Source organism: Montipora foliosa, chromosome 14, assembly GCF_036669935.1.
Source record: "Montipora foliosa isolate CH-2021 chromosome 14, ASM3666993v2, whole genome shotgun sequence".
In the NCBI taxonomy this organism is placed as follows: Eukaryota; Metazoa; Cnidaria; class Anthozoa; order Scleractinia; family Acroporidae; genus Montipora; species Montipora foliosa.
The window spans coordinates 14,477,848-14,500,545 of record NC_090882.1 but is presented as its reverse complement, the minus strand read 5'-3'; the positions used below and the strand labels follow the sequence as shown (position 1 = coordinate 14,500,545).

General features: G+C 40.6%; 2 protein-coding genes across 3 annotated transcripts in view; one reads left to right on the top strand and one right to left on the bottom strand.

Moving 5' to 3' along the window:
- The window catches only part of LOC137984985 (BMP-binding endothelial regulator protein-like), a 33,413-nt gene extending 22,290 nt beyond the window's left edge, over nt 1-11,123 (top strand). The window contains exons 6-10 of the mRNA XM_068832359.1: nt 1,019-1,070; nt 3,951-4,285; nt 6,157-6,619; nt 7,367-7,557; nt 9,016-11,123. Of these exons, the coding sequence (XP_068688460.1) occupies nt 1,019-1,070; nt 3,951-4,285; nt 6,157-6,619; nt 7,367-7,557; nt 9,016-9,105 (1,131 nt within the window). The 3' untranslated portion in view covers nt 9,106-11,123. The remainder of the gene's footprint in view (nt 1-1,018; nt 1,071-3,950; nt 4,286-6,156; nt 6,620-7,366; nt 7,558-9,015) is intronic.
- Nucleotides 11,124-13,738: 2,615 nt separating this feature from the next.
- LOC137984813 (protein PTHB1-like) overlaps nt 13,739-22,698 on the bottom strand; it is a 36,387-nt gene continuing 27,427 nt past the window's right edge. The window contains exons 21-27 of one of the 2 annotated variants that reach the window (XR_011119184.1): nt 22,675-22,698; nt 21,195-21,295; nt 20,960-21,041; nt 19,056-19,134; nt 17,886-18,086; nt 15,680-17,585; nt 13,739-15,559 (exon numbers count right to left, since the gene is read on the bottom strand). The exon at nt 22,675-22,698 is cut by the window's right edge and continues 129 nt beyond it. Coding sequence is in view for 1 of the 2 variants with exons in the window: in XM_068832107.1 (XP_068688208.1) it covers nt 17,335-17,585; nt 17,886-18,086; nt 19,056-19,134; nt 20,960-21,041; nt 21,195-21,295; nt 22,675-22,698 (738 nt within the window). In the remaining variant the exon portion in view is untranslated. Of the gene's footprint in view, nt 17,586-17,885; nt 18,087-19,055; nt 19,135-20,959; nt 21,042-21,194; nt 21,296-22,674 lie in introns of both variants that reach the window. The other variant, XM_068832107.1, reaches the window with a different exon arrangement.

The following is a 22,698-nucleotide window of genomic DNA, read 5'->3' as shown; positions in this document are numbered from 1 at the left end:
AGACTCTTAACCCCTGGAGATTTGACTTGGTTACAACGTACTTTGAGTTTGCCGATTTAGTCTATTGAAATCATTCTATAAAAAGTCGCAAGCAAAAATATTGCAAACGTTGCAAGTTGCATATTTTCGGCGAGTAAATTAAGCCTGGTCACATATCTGGTATGTGAAACGGAAGCGAATTGTCTCGCGGCGAACAATTGCCTACCACAGAAGGTGCACTGGTAACCCAACAGGAAGACAAAACACGGTGTAAACACAGTGTAAACAAGGCATAAAAAGAAGAGAGTGATACATGAGAATACCTGCATAATTCTAATATTCAGAGAGAAATAAAACGAAAGTCTCACCTCTAAAACCAAACGTTGCTCAATGGACCTGGATCTTTGCTGAGATGTTGTGTGATCCTCCTCACAAATGGAGAGGACAGTCGACATTTCCACTTAATGCACGTCGAATTAAATCTCAGAATTCAGGAACATCCTTAATTTCTGACTGTAACATATCGATGACTAAAATGAAATAAGTATGGTACCGAATTGCCGCCACATTTAATACTTTGTAGCCTCTCCTTATCAATATATTGTGACCTGGGGCCCGTTTCTCGAAAGTCCCGAAATTTCAGGTTTCGCAATTCCGTTCGTATCTCAAGAACGGAGAGGATTTAAGACGTCAAACTTCACAGTTATTTTTCTTTTTGTTACCTTGAAACATGTTAAAAGATCGGCTTTCCAAACAGCGGTTGGCAATTTCACAGATGGCTTTTCGGCTCCGAAAGTTTTCGGGCCCCTAGGACTTGGGCTTTTCGGATAAGGACGGAGTGGTCTTCACGATCACTCTTGAAAAACCGTGAAAAGACGAGCTTTCCAAACTGCGCGGATAGCAGTTTCAAAAATGACTTTTCGTGCCCGAAAAGTTCTCAAACTCTCAAGAAACAGGCCTTTGCTCAAACCACAAAAGCTGGACATTGACAAACGCTTAATTTACTTTTTTTCTTGCCGATTTTTTTCCTTCACTGAAGGGTAAGAAACCAGGCCAGATACCTGGATCATGCTGCCTGCAATGCGTCGAGGGTAAGTAAAGAAAAATATCCATACCCTCCCGATTTGAATTATAAAGTTTAGAAAAGGGTGAATTAAGTTGCTTGTCCCTCCCCCGCCCCCCCGAACTTGACAAAATCAGAGTGGACAAGTGAGCTTGCACTAATTTTGGAGAATACATGTACCTTAGCAAAAGATGTAGTCTTTCTTGGCGACTTAAATATCATCTTCCTCGACCACGACCTAAGTTTTTGACTTACAGATAGACAAGGGATCTTGAACGCGAAAAATTGATCACAGATCTAAATTACCGGTATACTCCATTTTCTATCGCTCATATCTTCGATGATATTGATGACATTCATTGGGCCTGGCAGAAGCTGTATACCAATGTAATTAACGATCACATTCCTTTAAAGAAAGCCTCAAGATCAAAGGGAAACAGGTGCCATTTATGAATCGAGAGCTTCGGAGAACAAGTCTCTTGCGTAAGCAGCTATGGAGCAAATATAAAAGATCTGGATATTCTACTGATCACCTTAATTATAAAACTTATAAACAACAAAGAAACTTAACCGTCAAATTAAGAAGAAAAGCAATTGCCTCTCACCTTCGAAATGTAACTAAGGATACAAATGAGAAACCCCGTGAATTTTGGAGAACGTTCAAACCTTTTTTGCATACTAAAGGTTCTAAGTCAACAGATGACATTGTTCAGACTGGAGAATGGGAATGTGAGTTAAAGACAGATCTCAACTGGCACGGATATTTAATGACTATTTTGTCAACATCTACCCTCATATTGATCTTGATTGTAGTGATTGTAGTAATTTAGATTATTTCGACTCTCATACAAGCATCTTGTCTGTTAGAAATTTCATGAACTCTGCTAGAAACTCGCAAGGCCTTCATGATATTCAAGACTCTCCTGGCCATTCGTTTACCTTTGACGAGGTCACCAGCTCTTTTCTCTTGATGGTGTCTGTTATTATTGAATCTTTCAAGACGTCAAATCTCCTGGTTTTGACAACATTAATGCTCTAGCTGTTAAATTAACTTCTAAAGCAAATGTTGCTCTGCTAACCGAACTAATTTAAAATGCGTGCAATCGCAAGGGGGGTGTGCCAATGGCTTGGACGTCTGCTCAGGTTACACCAATTTTCAAATGTTATGAGCCTACGGGTTAAATAATCTACCGGCACATCTCTGTAGTACTAATCTTTGATGCTATCTTTGAAAAGTGCATTTGCCATCAGTTATATTGATTGATAAGTGGTTTAATGTACTATTAGTTAGTCGTCAATCTGCATTCCGTAAACATCATGGATGTGATACAGCACTCATCGATTTAATTGAAAACTGGATTCCAAACGCTTTGTCGGTGTACTATCTTTAGATCTCAGCAAAGCTTTTGATAGTCTGCCACTTGACCTTTTTTTGGCCAAACGTGCTGCTAATGGACTCGCGTTTAAGAGTATTGGTTTGATGAAAGTTTTCTCTTTGAACGCAGACGTGTTAAAATCTGTGACTGCTTTTCTGACCGGTCAGCAGTCTCTAGAGGAGTGCCACAAGGGTCCTTCCTAGGCCCCCTTCTTTTCAACATTTTTGTTAATGATCATCACCCCCCGTTTTACTAAAACTCAAATAAATACCAATGCAGATTAGAATCAATTCCACTTTAGTCACAAATGTCCATCGACTATTGAGGCTACTATTAACGATGACCTTAAAGATTCTTCATTCTGGTTTTCTGATAATTCACTTAATTAAGGCATATCCACATAAGTTCCAAAATTTTGGCCTAGGTCTGGGAAGATCCTCTGTTGATTTTAAGTTCAAAGTGGCGGATGAAGACCCTAAACAAGAAAACTGTATTTTAGTACTTGGAGTTACCATTGACGATAAATTTCATTTCATGAACAGATTCAAACGCCTTATCCCTTTTGATGCCAAGTTAAAGTTATACAACTTCCTTTATTCTTTCACATCTTAATTACTGTTCTACTGTGTAGCACTTTTGCTCTAAAAGTGATTCGGATAAGTTTGAAAAATTAAACGAACGAGCATTACGGAGTAGCTTTCAAAATAAGGCTAAGGACTATCAATCATTATTAATGATGGCCAATGGGACCACGCTGTATAATAGAAGACTCAAAATATTGTCTTATTAATGTATAAAGCACTAAACGATGTAGCTCCGTCATACAATAAGGATCTCTTCTTTTTACGTGCCACACCATATGATCTCCATAGATGTAACACAACATCACATCGACTTAAATCAAGTAGATATTTAGAGCCTAACTTATGGAATTCTCTTAAAGATAATATTGGATTATCTGAAGACTTAAGTTCATTGAAAAAGCTGATTTCCAAAATTGGCTTTGCTTGTACGCAGTAATAACAATGTTTCTTCTCCTTTTTTGAATTTTTTTCTTTTCTTTCGATTTTGAGAAGAATAGCTACTTATCTGTGTAGTTGCACTGCTGGCAAATTCCATTTGTTGTCGAGTTTTCGACAACACGGAAGGCAAATTAGAGAGAGACTTCAGAATCGATCAAAGTTCATTTGTTTTGAAACCAATTCAAACTTGCATGGAGCAGTTTTTAAATAACTGTCGAAAGTAATTACGCGATTGCAATTGCTACGCTTAGTGATTGGTTTAAAAATCTCGCGCGAGTTTATCAACCAATGAGAAGGAAAACCAAAACCAATCGCTACTTGCGCGCGCGATTTTCCCCGCGCTTTGAGCAAATTACACGGAATTTCTACGAATTCGGATTGTCTCTTTACGCTGTTTGCACCTTCTGTGATTGGTCGAAGTAATGACTTTGTATTTGTTTTATAATACTCAATTGAAAACCTCTCTAATAGAAATCTGTTCTAATTTTGGTTTTTTTTTGCTTTTTTTAGAAACCGGAGTCTGTACATCGTATGGAGACCCGCACTACCAAACATTTGATGGACAAATGTTCAACTTTCATGGCACTTGCCGCTATCAGCTGACGTCAGACTGCGCTAACAACGAATTTACTGTACGCATGCGCAATGAACGGCGTTACTCCAACGTTTATGCTTGGTCCAAGGCCCTCACGATACATTTGGGTGATTCCGTCATTGTATTACATAAGGATCTGCAAGTAAAAGTGAACAAATCGGACGTCGACCTTCCTTATTATCATCTGCCACATTTTCAAATCGTCAAAGGCAGTTTCATGGTCACGCTAATCTCTAAGATTGGAGTACAGGTGAGAAAATGGACAAAGATTCTATAGTAGTGATCATGAATTAGATTTGAAGAATGATGAATGACTGGTTTAAGGAAAGGTTAATAAGAGACGAAAACACGTGACTGCAAGGAACACCTTCCTGTAGACCACTTTCATAATGAATGAATGAATGAATGAATGAATGAATGAATGAATGAATGAATGAATAGAGCGAGTTTCAATGGAGTGTGGTAAAACCAAAACCAAAGTAAATTACTTTGGCCAATCAAAAATGATTGAGACAATCCAGTAAACCAATCAAAACTCGAAGTAATTACAGGTAGCCGACACAAAGCGTGAGAAAATGTGCACACGCCAGCCACAATTGGTTTTGGTTTCACTTCTGATTGGTTGAAAAAGAGGCGCGAGAACTTTGAACCAATCACTGAGTGAAGTAATGCAAAACCAGTGCAATTCGCTAATTACTTTCGACACTCAATTGAAAACGGCTCTAACTTTATGTGGCATCAAGGGTTTAACGTCGCTTCTAATTGGGGACAGTAAAAACAAGTTACAATCATCAAGACTATGTACAAAATAAAATTTAAATAATTGCTATATTTACAAGATAAAAAGCCTATCAATCAGAATAAAACTACAGAAGTGATTAAAACTGATAATAAAACTAAGAATAATAGTTTAAAATAGTCAAGTTGAACACAGATGACATCTGCACCCACTGCCCTCATCAAATAATATCAAATAATATCGACGACCTTTACATTTCTTTGTATTGATGTTAAATAGACCTACCACCCTCATTTTGGAACAAACATTCTTTTGAATAGCCCATTTCCGAGTTGCTGCATATCTCAGTTTCAAAACGAGTCCTGGTGCACAACCATTCAAATATAAATAAGTTGCGTATTCTTATGCAAATCAAACTCATTTCCCTTACAATAATTGAGCACCAAGACTCACTTCGAAACCGAGACCAACAGCAACTCGGAAATGGCCCATTTGACTTGTCGTAGCGAGGATACAAAGGCTTATTAGAATTCAAACGAAAGAATCTTTTATGTGGCAGCCATTGTGAAAGAGGGTTATATGAACGCGGTTTTGTGAGGGATTAGCAGGCCTAAAAAGTAGACTTAAGACTCCCTTTTTTCTTGGCGAAGTGTTCTAATTTATTAAAATTAATGCTCGATTTTGTGTATTTTAGTATATTTCTGCACATTAAATGTACAGAATTATAGAAGCGCGTGTAATGTATTCTCGGTTTTCATATGACGTCACGGCCGCCATGTTGGAGCCCCGACGAAATGAACTATTATTATGCAAAAGTTTTCTTTTGTTTTCGTTGAAAAAATGGCTGTTGATCACGTGAGTGAAAACCAACAATAGGCCTTTTTCGATACAAGTTATTAAAATTCAGCTTGAAAGAGAGGTTCTGAGAACAAAGACAAAGGAAAGCGGATAATATGCAAATATTTTTCACATTCATTCCAACGTGTTTCTATTATTTTTGTCCTCACTGCCTCACTATCAAGCTAAATAATTGATCTTTCGAAAATGGCTTGTTCTAATCCAAGCCTAAGGTAGCACTGCGAAAGAGTTGATCAAGATCTAGTTCCTGATATAAGTTACCTGAGGTGTCCTATACATGAAGCAGTTGACTGAGCGGGTTGCTTCAATTACAGTGGTAGGAGTTTTCAAATCGAATTTCCTCGGGAGAAGGGCAAGGAACGATGGTTGCTCAGCAACGATCGTAAACCCAATCATATCCGGGTTTTTATATGTTTTGCAAAATGGGGGTCGTAATTTCAACTGGGCATTTTAATGCGCAGATTCACAGAACAAACGCTGGCTTAATACGCCACAGATCATTATGCCGACTTTTTAATCGACAGGTGCAATGGGACGGCAACGGTTTCATCGAGATTCAAGTACCAAAACGCTTCATGGGAAAAGCCTGCGGACTATGTGGAAACTTCAATGGCGATTCTGCAGATGACTTCATGGTGAAGAATGGCAGAATTGCTTCATCTGCGCAGGAGTTTGGAGAAGGATGGTCACTGGGCAGACGGAGTCACGGGTGTGAGAAGCCACCTGCACAGCCCATGGACTCTACAGTGTCAACATGTACAGGAAGGCTACGAGTTTATTGGCGCGCGCACAAGCGCTGTTGGCCAATCAAAAAACAGTTCGCAAATTGCCACAAGAGGGTCAAGCCTAATGCGTTTTTCTGGGGTTGCATCTCGGACGTCTGTCAATGTTCTGGAAGAAGATGCGAATGTGAGGCTCTGATGGCTTACGCGCGTGCGTGTAGGCGTGTAGGAATCTCAGTGACCTGGGGCAGGAAAAACACTTGTGGTTAGTATTCAAAATATGATCTCCTGCACATGTGACAACACGAAATTTAACTCTTAACTGTTGATCTCTTTCTCATTGGTTGATCTTTTTCATATGCCTATTAAGCACGGGCCTTTTGGTTGTATATATATGAGGGAATCGTATCCGGCGATTTCACTTAATAAATTGAGTGATTAGTAGCATCAACGCGGAGTAAGGACGAAAACGTGCACCGTCGGATGGCTCAGATGGTTGAGCACCAGGCTGCCACGCAGGAGGTCGCCGTGAGTTCGTTTCCGGCCACACCTACACTCGGGGAATTAAAATAACTGAGGAGAAAGTGATTCCTTTGTAATCACATCCGCAAATGGTTGGAGTCTTCTCGGATAAGGGCTATAAATCGTAAGCCCTTGGTGTTGTGGTCTGTCCTCATTTCACATACATGCATGGGTTGGGTGGGCGATTGGGTGAGATCAAATATGGAATGTTAGCGACTGCCGGAGGCGCCTTGACAAGCTGACGTCCGATCTCACCCCAGAGACAGAATTGTAAACCGCCACGAGACTTTGTGATCTGTGCGGTACACAAATCCTAAACCCTAAAACGCTCCACGTCAGTCCGCCGTTTCTTGCTCAAAAGACGGTGCTTATAAGTTTGTAGCTCCGTTACCTGTGATAACCATGCGCAAGCAACTCGTCTAGTTGAACTGCACAAGTAAGTGCTTTTAAAAAAAGCATAAGCATTAAGTGTCTTTTTTCGGATTGTAAGGAGTATCCTGCAAGGGCGGTGCTGTATTTGATGACTGCGTTCCTACCTGTCAGCGGACGTGTGAAAACAAGGATGACGTAAGCGTCCCGTGTCCCAGCAGATCTTGCGTAGCAGGTTGCAGATGTCCCGCGGGTACCGTGTGGAACAATCAAAAGACAAAGTGCATTCAGTCTTGGAAATGTCCTGCGCAGGTCAGAAAAGAAAACTTTTTCCCTATATTCTACTTTATTTTACGCCAAATTGCGCCTTAGCAAGGAGCACACATACAACCCTGCTGGAAACGAGCGACATTTTGTTCCTCGCTATGAGTTCATTCTGGAATTATTTTGGAACAGGAACACAACTCCTTTCTTGACCGTGGGCCCACGGTGGCACTCAGTATATCAAAATAAATGAACGAATGATAAACAGAATGCAGTTTCATGGCAATACACAGAATACACGGGTTGCAACTTACGGCAGGGAGGGGTAGGCGCCACTCCAATCCCGTTGCATGCACAACTTGTCCCCAGTAATACTAGTACTTATTTTACCCACCAAGAATGGATGGAAAGCTGAGTGAACTTTGGAGCGCACGCACTGGAATTAGATCCCGGAGAGCTAGAGTGCAGTCAGCGAGCGATACCCACTACGCTACGAGCGGTCCTTACCAAATCGGAAATTAAGTAAAAAAATTCCGAGATTTGTTTTTCTCGAATTGTGTAAAGCTGCATACAATACAATACATACTTAATTGACCGTTCCCCATAGGGGCTTTTCAGGGCCAATGAAACACAACGAAACAACGGAACACAACAACAACAACAACAACAACTGTTAAGAATCCCAACTGGCTGGAGGCAAACCAGTTGGCTATTTACAAGTGCGACTGGGAAGTTGAACCAGGGACTACCAGGAACAAATTCAACGAGTGGTCAGAGCGGGTCTTGAACCCGGGATCTCCGGATCTCAAGGCAAGCGCCCTAACCACTGGGCCACACTTCCTCTGCATGACCAGCTCTGTTCTAAGGAGGGGGGGGGGGGGGGAACTACTTAAGTGAAAGAGATTTTTGATTAAAATATTCAAAGGAGTTTTTCTTGACACTCCACTGAAAGCAGCGATTCGTTGTAACCTTTACACAGGGTACAAACAAGCAGCTTACTCTTGGTTTCCCTACGGCAACCCCGAATGAAAAAAATAAGTAATCAAACTGAATAGTCGTTAATCGAAACATTTTACTCTTTGGTGTGAATGCATATTTTTTTGTTTTTGTTTTCCAGACTAAAGAAATTGGAAATATTCTAATTCGTTGCTGTGAGCCCCCGCAATTGTCATCTCTTAAATACTTTTTTTCTTTGGCCATCTTACCTTAATCAAAAATAAGATGCAAACTATATGTCGACCCCGTGATCAGATTATGCCAGGGTGTCTCTCTCTCTCTCTCTCTCTCTCTCTCTCTCTCTCTCTCTCTCTCTCTCTCTCTCTCTCTCTCTCTCTCTCTCTCTCTCTCTCTCTCTTACCAGGGTATACGCGCGGAAGTTCAGTCGTTTGGTCCTCGATGCTACCTTTTACGCGGTCGTGCAATTGGTTTCAACATTTACGTTGTATCTGTAGCTGCCTTAGCGAGAAAAGTATAAGAGCATTTATCATGTTTCATTTTTTTCTATAGCTGTCTCAAATACAAGGGAGGCTACGAATAGCGGCCATCAGCTCAAAAAATCACCAGTCGCTGATACCACAGAAAAGGGACAAAGCATAGGACAGCTAATTTAGTCAAGTCAGTCATACTCCCAGGAACTGGTCATTATAATTATCACCTCAAAATGAAGAATCAGTCACGTTCACGTAGAAATCTGACAAACGGAATGTATTTAAAAGACACATGCAAGGCTCAGTCCACAAAGATCGAAATGTAGGAGACCACAAATTCAAAGTGGACGAAGGAAAGATCTCTTCCACCATAAGCGGAGAGGATCCAAAGTTAATTAAGATGTCAAGTTAATTACCCTCACTACAGACATTTTACAAGAATTCAAGAGAACTTGTATCCCACAGAGGCCAAGAGGAGGCCTCTTTTATACCAGTAAAATTTATAGATTTTTTTTTGTAAATACCAAAATTTAAATGTCATAAAATAAGGTCCATAACCACTGTTCAATGTGAGCTTATTATATTGCATTTCACTTAAATAGTGATACGAGTAGCAAGAATTTTCGTAACCGGTAAATGGTTGGTTTGTTGTTATTTTTTTTATTCTGACCGCCCGAAAGTTAGCTCGAAAATGTTAGTGTGTCCCGAGAAAGGATTGATGTACATAACATTACTCTAGTATTTATCTTCGGCTGTGACAAAAATGGATTCGCTACAATCAGGTGGGACACTTACGACGATTATATCACAAACAAGGAGACCAAACAGGTCGTGCTATGCGCTCAAGTACATCGTTTGAGTCCCTTCTAGGAATTTTTGAGGAACAATAGAACATGGCTAATTTGAAATAGGGGGCCGGGAAACAATGACAAAATGTCAACGAAGAAGCATAAACAATTTTAGGGATCAAAAAGCTGTAAACAAGTTTGAAAGTAATTTCGGGAACAAAGGAACACAAGCAAATATTTAAAGGCAACAAGGGAACAAGGACTCTGACGGAGAAGGACTTTCGTTTGACGTACTAATCTACACTTAACAGGCCTAAGCACTTTTTCGACAATGCTTAGTTATTAATGACCGTGACATTTTATATTCATAGAGCATCTTCAACCCGCCAGTCTGAGGCAAGGCTGTGCATTTGTCATTAAGTCTCCCACCTGATGCCTGTTGGCGGATCCATTCTTGTCAAAACCAGTCATCTTCGTACTGCGAAGATTTTGGCGTGGAGTGGTAGTTAAAACAAGTTGCTGCAGCTGAGACACGAGCGAACTTAAGCAACGTCGACAAAGGGACGGCTATGTTCGTTTTGTAAAAAGCTTCCGGTTATTGCAAATCACTTCGCGATTATCGAGGCCCTGCCAGGGTTTTGGGGGAACAAAGGAACATGGGTAATTTGAACTGGGGAACAGGTAAACAATGTCAAAATATTCTAGGGAACAAAAACAATTTGGACCAATTTTAGGGATCAAAAAGCTGGGAACAAGTTTGAAAGCAATTTGGAGAACAAGGCAACAAGTACTTCCCTGGGAGGGCCTCATTATTCCAAGTCATTCCGACATAGAACGTATGTGTGAAGTTGCAAGGAATAAAATTGGAATGAACAGTATCTATGATTAGGGAGAAAATTGACAATTTCTCGTCGGATGCTATTGTCGGCGTTGTCGTCGTTCTTGCTCAAGTTCTCTAAGGATGGAGTAGGGGAGGTTTGGGGGGGGGGGCGGGGGGGGGGGCAGTGGGTGGATGTTGGATGGCTTTAGCCTCCCCTCTCCCTTACTACAAACACAAATATAAACATTTCGCAAGTGTTTCAGTGTTATATCGATTTGTTTTAAAGAAAGAGCATTCCTAAGCTTCTAAGGCTCTCCGCATTTCAAAATGTTTGAGGAGTTGTAGGTTCCCAGAACCTTACAAAGCTTTGCTCTTGCAAGGTCACGCTATTAATGAAAATAACCTCCAACGTCCTTGTGCAGGGAAATTCAGTACTGCAACGAACGATGGGAGGTATTTCAAAAAATGTCGTTCTAGTTTATTAAAAAACCCTTTCCTGTAAGCGTGATGAACTATTTCTTACTTCGCATGATAGCATAAAACTCTGAATTGCAAATAAATGTGCTTGAGGTGTCCATCTCCACGAATCTACTTAATTATCATCAATCTCCGGTTCGTTTTCGTTATGCAATGGCCACTTGTTTCCTTTAGAAATAAGCGTGATTTGAACAGGAAAACCGACTTTTATTCTTGAACTTCGTATGTCTATATAGTCAAACTGAGCAAAAAATTGTACAAATACATTACATGTGATTTCATGTCCGCTAAGCACAGTCCTCTACTCCGCGCGCCTGAGAAGGCCTGAGGTTAGCTTAGATACTTTTTTTCAAAAAAATTCTGATGGGATTAGTTTTTGTTAAGCGAATCAGAGCGAATCCCCATATGCCCATAATCCAATGCGAGAAACTTCAATCTGACGCGAGCAATATCGCTTCATTATGTGTCTTTCCGCTCATTGACAATAAAAATTAGCCAATGAGCGCGCGAGAAGTTTTGCAGCCATTGTAAAAAACAGTGTGGTAAGCAATTGAATTGCTTTGTATTTTAAAGATCTTTACAAATAGTATTCCTCAATTATCTTTGAAAAATGCGTGGTTACCCCGAATTTTCTCATAATCATAAACCGGGGCAAAAATACCTCTTAATTAGTAGGCACCGTCCTTATGGATGACACGCGCTATTTATGATGCCGATGACGTGTAAAATATGTCGATCTGTAATTAAATATCAGTTACTGAACTCATGACGTCAGAAAGTGTAATCTCATTTTTATAGTTAGCTAGGTCTTTCCAAACATCTCTTGGTACACAAGACATTATAAGGCGTCAATTATTTCCTATATTTATTAAAGAGAAAACCCGCTGAACAAAATTAGGTCTTGGATTCTCTAGATTAAAACCAGTAAACTAAGTGGAACGGATAAAATCAGGTAGCGCATTCCGCAACTTAGCTAAGACCATAACTGGTTGTTTTAGGTTTATTGAGGGAGCATGAACATTTACGCATGCGCTGACGGAATGTTTAAACAAGAGAGAAAAATGCAGTACCTCCAGACGTGGCGCTGGAGCGTCGTACCAAACGAGTCATCCCGGGATTTCGGCCCGTGCGATCGCTTTTGGACGCAGTTGGCCCTTTGCTGCTTTCTGCTACAGACCTCGCCTCCCGGTACGGCATTGAGGGAGGGATATGTCGGCCCCTAAGCCATATAAGACAAATCCCACGCCTACTCACAGCTCCAGACCGCCCTTGTCATTACAATTTAGCGTAACATTTCGTTGGCTTATATATTGAAGGGAAAAGTCATTTTATCTGTCATATGGTAAGCATTGGAGTCGCAAATTACAAAATGCACGCATGCGCCCAGCTGAAGGTAACATACATTCATGCATTAACTTTTTCAGAATTACTATTCAAGAGCCCATGTCTTCCAGACATTACATTTACAACTAAAATACATAGCATCTACAGATACATAACTAAATACATGATTTTTAAAGTTTATGATCTGGACATCACTCATCAGGCCAAACTTTGGAATTTATAACCAAACTGTGTTGAAAAACATTTGTTGAAAGTCTGCAACGAAGTACACTCCAAATGACGTTAAACGCTTGGATACAAATTGACTTTTCTTCGTGTGTGTTTATATCTTCTTTAAAATTTGAGATTTGGTCACCTCAATTTCCAGATTCGCCGGAGAACGTAAAAGAAAAGAAATGTCATGCTTAAAATTCGTCTGTTAGCATGCTCGTTGAAGAAGCCACGTTGTAGATATAACAGTTGTTCCTACTCATAACGCTTGCCCGATTTCCCGGGACAAGGGAAATAAATCCGTGGGCAAGTAAAATAACTCTAAGACTTGCGCGATCGGGCAACAAGATTTTTTTGTTCGACTTATATTTTGCGGAACGATTTGATTTGCAACGAAGAAAGTTACGTCTAGTGATTTGACAGTCGCTGCCAACCCAATAAAAAAATAATTACGTTTCATCTCTTTTCTGACATTCATTTTTCTTTTAAAAATATATTGGTAAAAACCTCGAAACATATTGGAAAAAGGAATATGTTCGTAGACGCCATCTTTTTCCGCGCGAAAAGAATTTTCCCGCGGCCAAATACGCCACCATACAGTGCACTTTGATATTGAAATTCTACCCTTTTTTTATACAATTTCAACAAGCTTTGAAAGGCTTAAAGAACATATTATTGGACAAATGGCATTTAATTCAAAACCAGCCTAATCTCAGGGAGCTAGTTATTCAAGGAATCTCCCTTGATCTATCATAGGAAAGGGAAATCGCTTAACGATACGTATGCTTGTCAAAAGAAAACTGTGAATGCTACTAGAACACCATGGATACACAGCAGGAGTCACGCTGGTCTGTCAAACCCATTTTACACAAAACTGACAATTTTACAAGCTCCTTTGAGATTTAACTCAGTGGACAACAGGTCTTTAGAAGGTAGGCAACCGAAAAAAAGTCATGGGCAACCAAAAAAAAAAAAAAAAACTGGTTGCCCAAAGGGCAAATTAGTAAGAAAGTAAGTGTCGAAGACTGTGTCTGAAAGGTGGCAACATGCATGTTGGCTATTACAACGTGCATGAGATTTGTACTCGGAAATACGTCGTTTAAATTCTGTTTTAAACATATGTCCAAAGCGCTCCCTGCCCACGACAAGAGCACCATCGTATACAGTTTTCAATATAAGCTTTATTTCCCCAATCTCGAGATTTACAATATTTACAATTAGTTAATCACAATAAAAGTGGAGTGGGTAAGCTGCCGAAGTTTGCCTCTAGGTCAGTGAAGGATCAAAACGGGCAGATATAAACAGACAGGTAAACGTTTAGGTCGGTGCACACCATACTCGACAAGTTTCTGTTTTTTTTTCCTTGCTGTTTTAGCCCAGCCCATGCACAAACCACACCATCTTTCTAAAACACAGCCAATAAAAAGTTTCCGTTAATTTCTTCAAAACTCGGATGTGAACTGAGGACAAGAGATTGCGCATGCTAATGATCGAATTAGCATGAAGCGTGATGTCATTTTGCTCACTTTTGAAGTTTCCAGAGCTTCATAACCAGTCCAGCTAAATAAAATATGAGGCACACCAACAGGAAATTTGAACACGCATAGTGAGTTCTGATATCAAAAAGGAAGGTTTAGAGGAATCAACTAACTAAAGCACGTAACAACAGGGAGCTCTAGCTTCTAGAACGAGAACGACTACGAGTACGAGATTTTCTCATAGAACAACAGTGAGGGCGCGCAAACCAGCGTCATTTTGGCGGGAAAAACGTGACACAGTTGTCATTTTAGTACGAGGTCTTGCAAAAACGTCGTCGTGTCAAAACAAGTCAACAACACGGTTGCAGTTTTGGCATTTTTCAATCAGCAAAAAGGCCCACGTAACAGCAATAAGAACAAATGAGCAACCTACGGGTTATAAATTTTTTAAGTATCTTCGCTAAAAACTGCCAGTCAAAATTCGTACTCGTTCTCGTCCTAGAATCGAAAGGTCTCTAATCACACATCACTTGAGGCAACTCTGGATTGTGGAATAGCCCAACTTCGAGATATTAAAATTCAGTCCTAAACAAAACGCATTATCTCAAAGCCCTACTATTCCCCAGAGCCTCGAGATGATGCCTTTTGTTTAGGACTGAGTTTTTGGGCTACTATTAGCTGGGAATCAACATTGGTCGGAGGCGATTGCTCTCACCACATATGTTAATGCGTCAGGATGGCTTAGTGGTTATCAACCGCGCCTCCCCCCTTTGTGACCCAGGTTCAACTCTGGCCTCCAGGTTGTATGTGGGCTGAGTCTCAGTCGATCTCAATCTGACTCCGAGGGTTTTTCTGCTGGTGGTACTCCGGTTTTCCTACCTCATCGAAATCGACTCTAGATCAGTAACATCCGAGCGGATACCCTCGTATAGGGATAACCTCTGGCATCTCTTCCTTTCATTGTATCGAATGAATAAAGTTGGTATTATGTCAATGAAACAAAATGAATACAATGACGTCAGCAAAAATTCCCTTACAGCAGATACACGATTGATTTTCCGCAAAACCCAACAATACCAAGGAAGAGCTAGTGAGACATATGGGTCTGCGTACGAGAGACAGTATGTCAAGGTGTTTGGATACTAATAATAATCCTGAAAAAAGTACTCAGTACTAAACGGCTAAAAACGAGTGCAGTTCTCATGCAGCCCAGGTGAAAATTTGTAACACGAGTGCACATTACAAATGCATGCTTCCAAGTTTACAATTGAACGACTTTACAACGATCTTTTGACGAATTCTTGGGTTTCACTCACGTGATCAGCAGCCATGTTTTTCAACGAAAACAAAAGAAGACGTTAGCATAATAATAGCTTTCAATTCCCGGAGGATTGGATCGGGACACCAACACGGCCGTCATTTCATTGTTTGAGGACACCAACATGGCGGCCGTGACGTAATGTGAAATCCAAGAATAGACCTTTTTACAGTTATGTGCTTAGACACCTGGGGACGGTTGCTCGAAGCATGGTTAGCGCTAACCGTTGGTTAAGAGGTATCAAAACCCATAGGTTTCCATGGTATTTAACGCTGGTTAGCGCTAAGCATGCTTCGAGCAACCCGGGCCTGGCCGTTAAATGAAAGTGAGGCTGGGATTGACCTTGTTATAATACAGACCTTCCTGCCTTTCTTATGTTAATGTTGTTATCATGCTACAATGGAAAGCGGCCAAGTAACTAAGCACACAACTGTAAAGTTGAATGAACTTTATAGAAAAACTAAAGCGCGTGCCGTCAAAACGTCACTTATTCTGATTTGTCTTCCTTTTTTCATGTATATTATAAATGAGTATCATAAGATTCCTTATGCAATTTGCTTTGAATAAGCACTTGTAAATTTTTCAGACTACAAATTGCACGAGCCCGTAAAAGAGAGTGAGAGGTACAATGCAGGTCATAAGTCCATGGCACAATTGTCAAACAACTGCACAAACTAATTGTATGCAAATTTAACAGCTCTATCCCTTTGAAACTGAACATTTTAGTCTAAGGCAGCGTTTACAAGAACGCGGTTTCACATCGACACGGTTTCATTACTTCGACACCGCGTCAAAATCGATGCGGTTTGGAAGTGTTCACACAGAATCGTTTACGCCAGAAAATCAAACTCCCGATGGTATAAGCCAGCGCTCCACTACGCGCTAAATTCAACATTTTTAATAGAACAATGCAAAATCTCGCGCCAAAATACTAACCGTATTTAAATCGATGCAGTGTCGCCGTTTACACGACAGACGAAACCGTATCGTTTCGAAAACGCTCCACTTTTCGCAGCGTTTTCAAATAGACCCGATTTCGCCAACGGTCTCGATCGGTGTCGAGTAAACAGAAGGCGTAATCGCATCGAAAACGATGCGGTTACAAATGAAACCGCGTTCGTGTAAACGCTGCCTAAATGAAGAATTTAGCCACACACCCCCTCCCCTCCCCAAAGAATGTTGAAAGATGTCGGGCCTTGTCTTGCTTTCTCAAACTATTAAAATGCAAAACTGTAAAGGGGGGGGGGGGGAAATTTGCCAATATGTCAAGTGTCCCAACACTTATGACTTGCATTATAGTCTTAGCAACGAAAAAAACTAAGGTAAAGTAAACTTTAAAATGATGCTTAACACGCGTAATTGTGTCCCTAAAGATTCACATGGGTGATAAACTCGGCATCCAAACGACCCAATTTAGTGTGGACTGCAAAAATTGAAATGAATAACAGGTGAATTATACCTTAAATCTCATAACATCTTTATAATACAAATAAGGGGAACTGCCTGGCGAGGCATCCTTGGATATTTTACTGTACATTAAATAGTTTTTACAGAACTAGTACCCCTTCATCAGTAACTATTTACGACAAGGGCACAGCCAATGCCAATCGCTGAAGAAAGGAGTGCAAGCAGTGTGACCTCAGTCACGCTGGATTTGAGTAACAAATTCACTTACAGTAGCATGATCTATCTCTCTTTCTACCAATGGTTGCGGAGATGGGACAAGGAAGGGGATGTTTTTCCCGCCAGAGAACTTGTAGCGGATAAACGAACTCGGAAAATGGACAGGAAGTACCCATTGTCACGATCTCTTTTCGACTGAATCACCTTAGGTGACATGTGGGGTTAAGAATTGCGTTACGTCACATGTGTTTTTCAGCAAACGTTTTGACACAAATGCTTCCTGAACACATACTCAAGAACGGCTGGGGTCCAATTTCGATAGACTTCGTGACATATTGAGTTACAACGCCCTTTCATGACCCTCAGACAAGCCATTCGTCATGGCTGCTTCACCAATTCCTTTCAGCACCATGCTTTCCTCTTCAGACCCCGGATTCACTAAGACTCGTTTGTTGAAGTCTGGTAGCGTTTTTTTGGCATGATTAAGCTGCGGTAGGCGAGCTGGGTGCTTGCCGCTGCTGATACTCGTTACCGACTCCGTGTCGGAGATTTCCGAGGAACGGCTTTCGTCGGTGATAGAAGACGAACCATCTGCAAAGCAACAGAGGTTTTCGTTTGAGTGCAATCATACCTAATCATTTTTCACAGGACTCCCATACCGCAAAGTCGTGAGAGGCACGACTGCTTATGAATTGCCTTACGACTGCGAATGTCGGATGTTTGATTCACTCGGTGGTAACGAAGTACTGCTCCGATCACGATGCCATCTCTGGTGTCGTCGCTTGTGAAAACATCGAAATCATCGGTAGAAAATGAATTTTCCAAACTTTTTGGACAAATCTATAGAGTATCCTTCCCAACCCCCCACCCCTAGTGGTCTCCGCAACTAACCTGTTTCATCATCTTCTTCCTGCATTTCGCTAAGTGGTTCCAGGGGGGCCACAGCCTTCTGTTGTTGCTGTTGTACAAGGGGTTCCCCAAGTTGAGATGACAAGTCTAACTTGCTTCCCTTATTAAGTCTATCACACATTAGCGCAATGTGTTTTTTCAGCTTGCTAGTATCCTTGGGAATTTTCATCCCTGAAATACCCACTAAGAACAGAGAAAAGACCGCAACAAGTTAACGTTAGTAAAACATCTCCAATTCTAGGTTTGCATCCACGTGACGAGAAGGTCATGTTGCTGTACAAAACAATAGAAAATGGTCAAATTCACAAAAGACATTTCAATGCATTGTTCTGTACACAAAAATGACAGCTGTGACGTTTTCGATTGGATCGCAGGCTTAACCCAGGTTAACTTCTTGCAAAAATAAATAACCAGGGCTGAGCTATCAAACCAACTGGGAGCTGGTCACTTGTGAACTCGAGTTATAACCTGTAAGAGTTGAATAAATGAATGACGTAGAATATTTAACAGCTAATGATTCCAAGTTCGAGTGAGGCCTAACACTACTGTGACGTTTTTATGCCCAACTATTCCATCAGAGATCAACCCTAGTATTGGAATTGGGCCCACACAAGGACAGAGAAAAACTCTGAGTTTTTCTCTGTCCTTGTGTGGGCCCAATTCCAATACTAGGGTTGATCTCTGATGGAATAGTTGGGCATAAAAACGTCACAGTAGTGTTAGGCCTCACTCGAACTTGGAATCATTAACCACAAAATGCTACTGAAGGACAACAGCTAATGATTATTTAACAGCTATTCACCTCAGTGTCGGTGGCTAGTGGTGGATATTGGGGAGCTTTAACAACGACAACGGCGACAGCAACGAGAACGTTGCAAATTTGCATATTTGGTGAGCAAAAGCAATAGCTTTGCACGCTTTGCAAGCTCATCTTTTCATTCTTGTCTATTTCTTTGCCGTCGTCAGCAAAACAGCGACGTGAAATGACCACACTGAAGTTTTCGAGAGAACGTCAGCCGTTAATACTAGTTTCTGGAATAAGGAGAAGCTTTGTTTTAATCTTGCCAAACATCGGCCGTGAAACAAATAGCGAACACTTTTTCAAGGTCATACGAAAGTCATTCTAACATCAATGACGAGGGGAATACCAACCTGCTTGGTCCTTGGCACTTTTGGCCAGACAGGTCCGCAATAGGTGCGTAATGGCAGCGTCTGTGATTTCTTCCCAGCCCTAATACGTAAAGAAATAACGTAACCCTCATCGATATTTTAGTATTGGAGCGTTTTTAGTGTAGGAAGCTAACAACCAAAATAAAAATAATAAAAACCAGACAAAAGTCGTTCCGTAAAAATGAAGAGATCAAATTGGTAACAGAAAAAAAAGAGATAATTGTATCAAGTTTATACAGGCAAAAATTTTTCTACACTCATTTGATCAAATTTTACGTGACAGTCGGACCAGTCACATCGCGCCTGGGGTTCAGAGACAGCGTGCAAGGAAAGTCGTGTCCGACAGCCCGGGGCTAGTGGATTTTGCGATCGGGCTAGTGAATTCTGTGCTTAACTTGCCCGACGGGCAAGGGAAGATTTTTTCGGAGAATTAAAGTTACAAAAGTACTGTAAGACAAATGTTTTAAATTCCTAATAAATTCCTGCGGACCGAAAGTCGCTCCGACGAAGTGAAATCTGCATAAACAAGACGAGGTATCGCATTACATGTCGGACGGGGCGCATAAAGTAAAAGCAGACATTGAAAAGAACTTTGGAGGTAAATGTTGCCCGTGACTAGTTCTTACTGATTCAGAGAAAGCTATATGTCTAAATTTTGCTTCATAATCATTTGCGAGGAACGTAAACAAAAGGTTTTGATCCAATACTCAAGTGAGAAAATTTTTTTTTTTAGCAAATATTCGTCGCGTGCGTTACAATATGGTAAATTCTAGACACCGATACTGTAGGTGCTTGTTGATTAAAATATGTAGACTATATCGTATTGTTTTCACTTTTCACGAAAATCTGTCAGATGAAAAGTTGCCAGAAATGAAACGTACATTTTTGTTCTTTTGAAAACCTTTGGTTACTTGTAACAAGATAAACCACAAATTTGCATAAGTTTTGTCTCCATAATATTTGCTCACTGATGCGTGACTCGGCACTCGCACTTTCCACTTTCTCTTAAACTTGAAACTTGACTTGGAAAACCGACTCCTAAACAAACCTTCTTCAGAAAAGTGATATTCTGAATGCACTACTTTTGAAAGAGAAGCAAACTGATGAAAGATTTCAAATTTTTATGTCCTTTAATAATATAAACATCTCCTCTATCAGCGGCTAAGAAATACTCCCGCGAAATACTCACTGAAATGCCTTATTTTATTGTTAAATAACAACAGCTGATTGTGATGAATAAAGGGAGCCATTAATATATTTTTTTAACTTACAGTGTAATTAAGAAAGGAATAACTAATAATTACTTTTTCATTCTGCTCGTGAAAAAAATTTTTTGGGCTAGTAAAAATGACTTTCGGGCAAGTAGATGTTGGTTACAGCTTGCCCGAAGGGCAAGCCGTAAAATTAATTTTCTTTGCACCCTGAGAGATCTCAGCGGTTTTCATGCAAGAGCACCCGGTAAAAATAAGCTTGTCAAAAAATGTGTTTTGAAATTAGAGGCACCCTTAGAGCCGTTTTAATTGAGTGTCGAAAGTAATTATAGCGAATTGCTTTGGTTTGCATTATTTCACTCAGTGATTGGTTCAAAGTTCACCAATAAAAAGTGAAACCAAAACAAATCGTGGCTCGCGCGTGCACATTTTCCAGCGCTTTTGTGTCGGCTCCGTGCAATTACTTAGAGTTTTGATTGGTTTACTGGATTGTCTCCGTCCTTTTTGATTGGCCAAAGTAATTACTTTGGTTTTGGTTTTACGACACTCGTTTGAAACTCGCTCTACTCAAACGATTTCTTTTGTGATTGAGGATCGTCCTTTATGCTGGAACATATCTCCATGGTAAGAAAATAAGAAAAAAAGCTCTTACAAACACTAGCAAGCCACACGTACCTGATCTTCTGACTCAGAAACCTCAGGGGAGAGGGCACTTTGAAGAACTTCGAAGTCTTTGTCAGACATATTCGTCCATAACCTGCGACAAGATTTTGATTAAATTTTACAAGCATTTTTCAACAGCGACAGAAATTATGGGAAAAAAATGCAACGACTAACAGTGTATATAACATACATATGACGAAAAGAAGAATTATCTGTTCATATACGCTCTTATCCACACCAGACTTACTTGATAAGAAAATTCACCAGTCGTGTCCCGCAGGATAAGTTACTCGCGGCCGCTTCAATTCCTCGTTCACACTCCTCCTCGGCCTCGCCAAGCGCTAAGAGCTGGGAGAGAATAAAATTACCCACAGTTCAAAGCTCTAAGCTTAATACTAAATTTTGTGAGAGATATAACATCGTTTTGACGTGAATTGGCAAACGGTAGGATGATGCTTGTCATGAAAACTATAAGAATATTTGATTATAACTCTTCTTTCTCTCTTATGAAGTTGCGGAGCGTAAGAGATTTCGAGGGGCGACAGCAGCGAGGGGAGAACCGCTGACCAGGATTGACCGCCTTTTCGATTCCCACCGCTTCATTTGCATATTTGACAAGTGTGACAGCTTTTAAGAGATAGGTGGTAAAATGAATCTTCCGATTGCAAAGTTAGCGCGGAAGTGTCCGCTAACACCAAACAAAATAATATAATGATACGGTTTTTCCATGGCGGGCGACATTAGATACTCTCAAAAAGCCAGTCAAGGAAGACAAGGCTTTCTCTGAGTTGGAAACAGCAAGTGTGAGTAATAGTTGCAGATTATGATTTTGTCAGCTGAAGCGGGCACGGAAGCGGAAGCGGCTTGACTCTGAAGATGATGTCCGCTTAACATAATTCAAGGTCACCGGCTGAAGTCCTTTTCAGGACTACTCTCACTCGGGCAATCTTACTCCACTCCCCTGGGTTCAAACCATTTGCTGTTCTCGAAAAAAAAAAAAGAGCTAAAATCAAACAAGTTTCTTCGACTTTTGACAAAACACAAGTTTCATCCTGACGTCTTCTGTAAACACCATGTTAAATCTCTACCATGAGTCTTCTTGCTTTTGATCTAACAGGATTTTTCTCCAGAGATTTCTTTACGTAGGTTAAATACGAGAAAGAAATCGGCGTAAGTGCATTTCAGTTTGGTAATGTTGAAGCCATTCCATAAGCATAGTATAAATACGGGAAATATGGCACGCGACGCAAACTAAACGTCTGAAGTTGCGTAATGGCGCGGCCTAGACGACGGAAGTTTTAGCAAGCGTTTACGTAACAAAAAGGTTGCCCCGTTTAACTGAGCCAAGAACTGGCCGTGTAAAACTAGGAAAAGCTCCTTGTTGCTAACGCGTGACTGAGGAAGGGAAGAAACCTCAAGACGGAACAACTTTTCTCGTCATAAGCTGGGCTTGAGTTGTCTTAGACTACTACGACTTGTAATGTAAAAATGACACGTTGCACATTAAACTAGGACACAACTGATAAACAGTAAAGACATCTGAAATAAAGTACTTCTGAATTATTTATTTTGTTGCGTATTTTATCCCTGATTTTCACACGAGCGCATCACGTTTTCAGATTAGTCGCCCTTACTTGCGATACTAGAATTTTTTATAAAAGCGAGAGGGGGAGCAACAGGAATTTGCACAACCTGACGCGATCATATCATCATTTCCTTCCGCGTACCTGTCTATAAGTGCCATCCAGTAA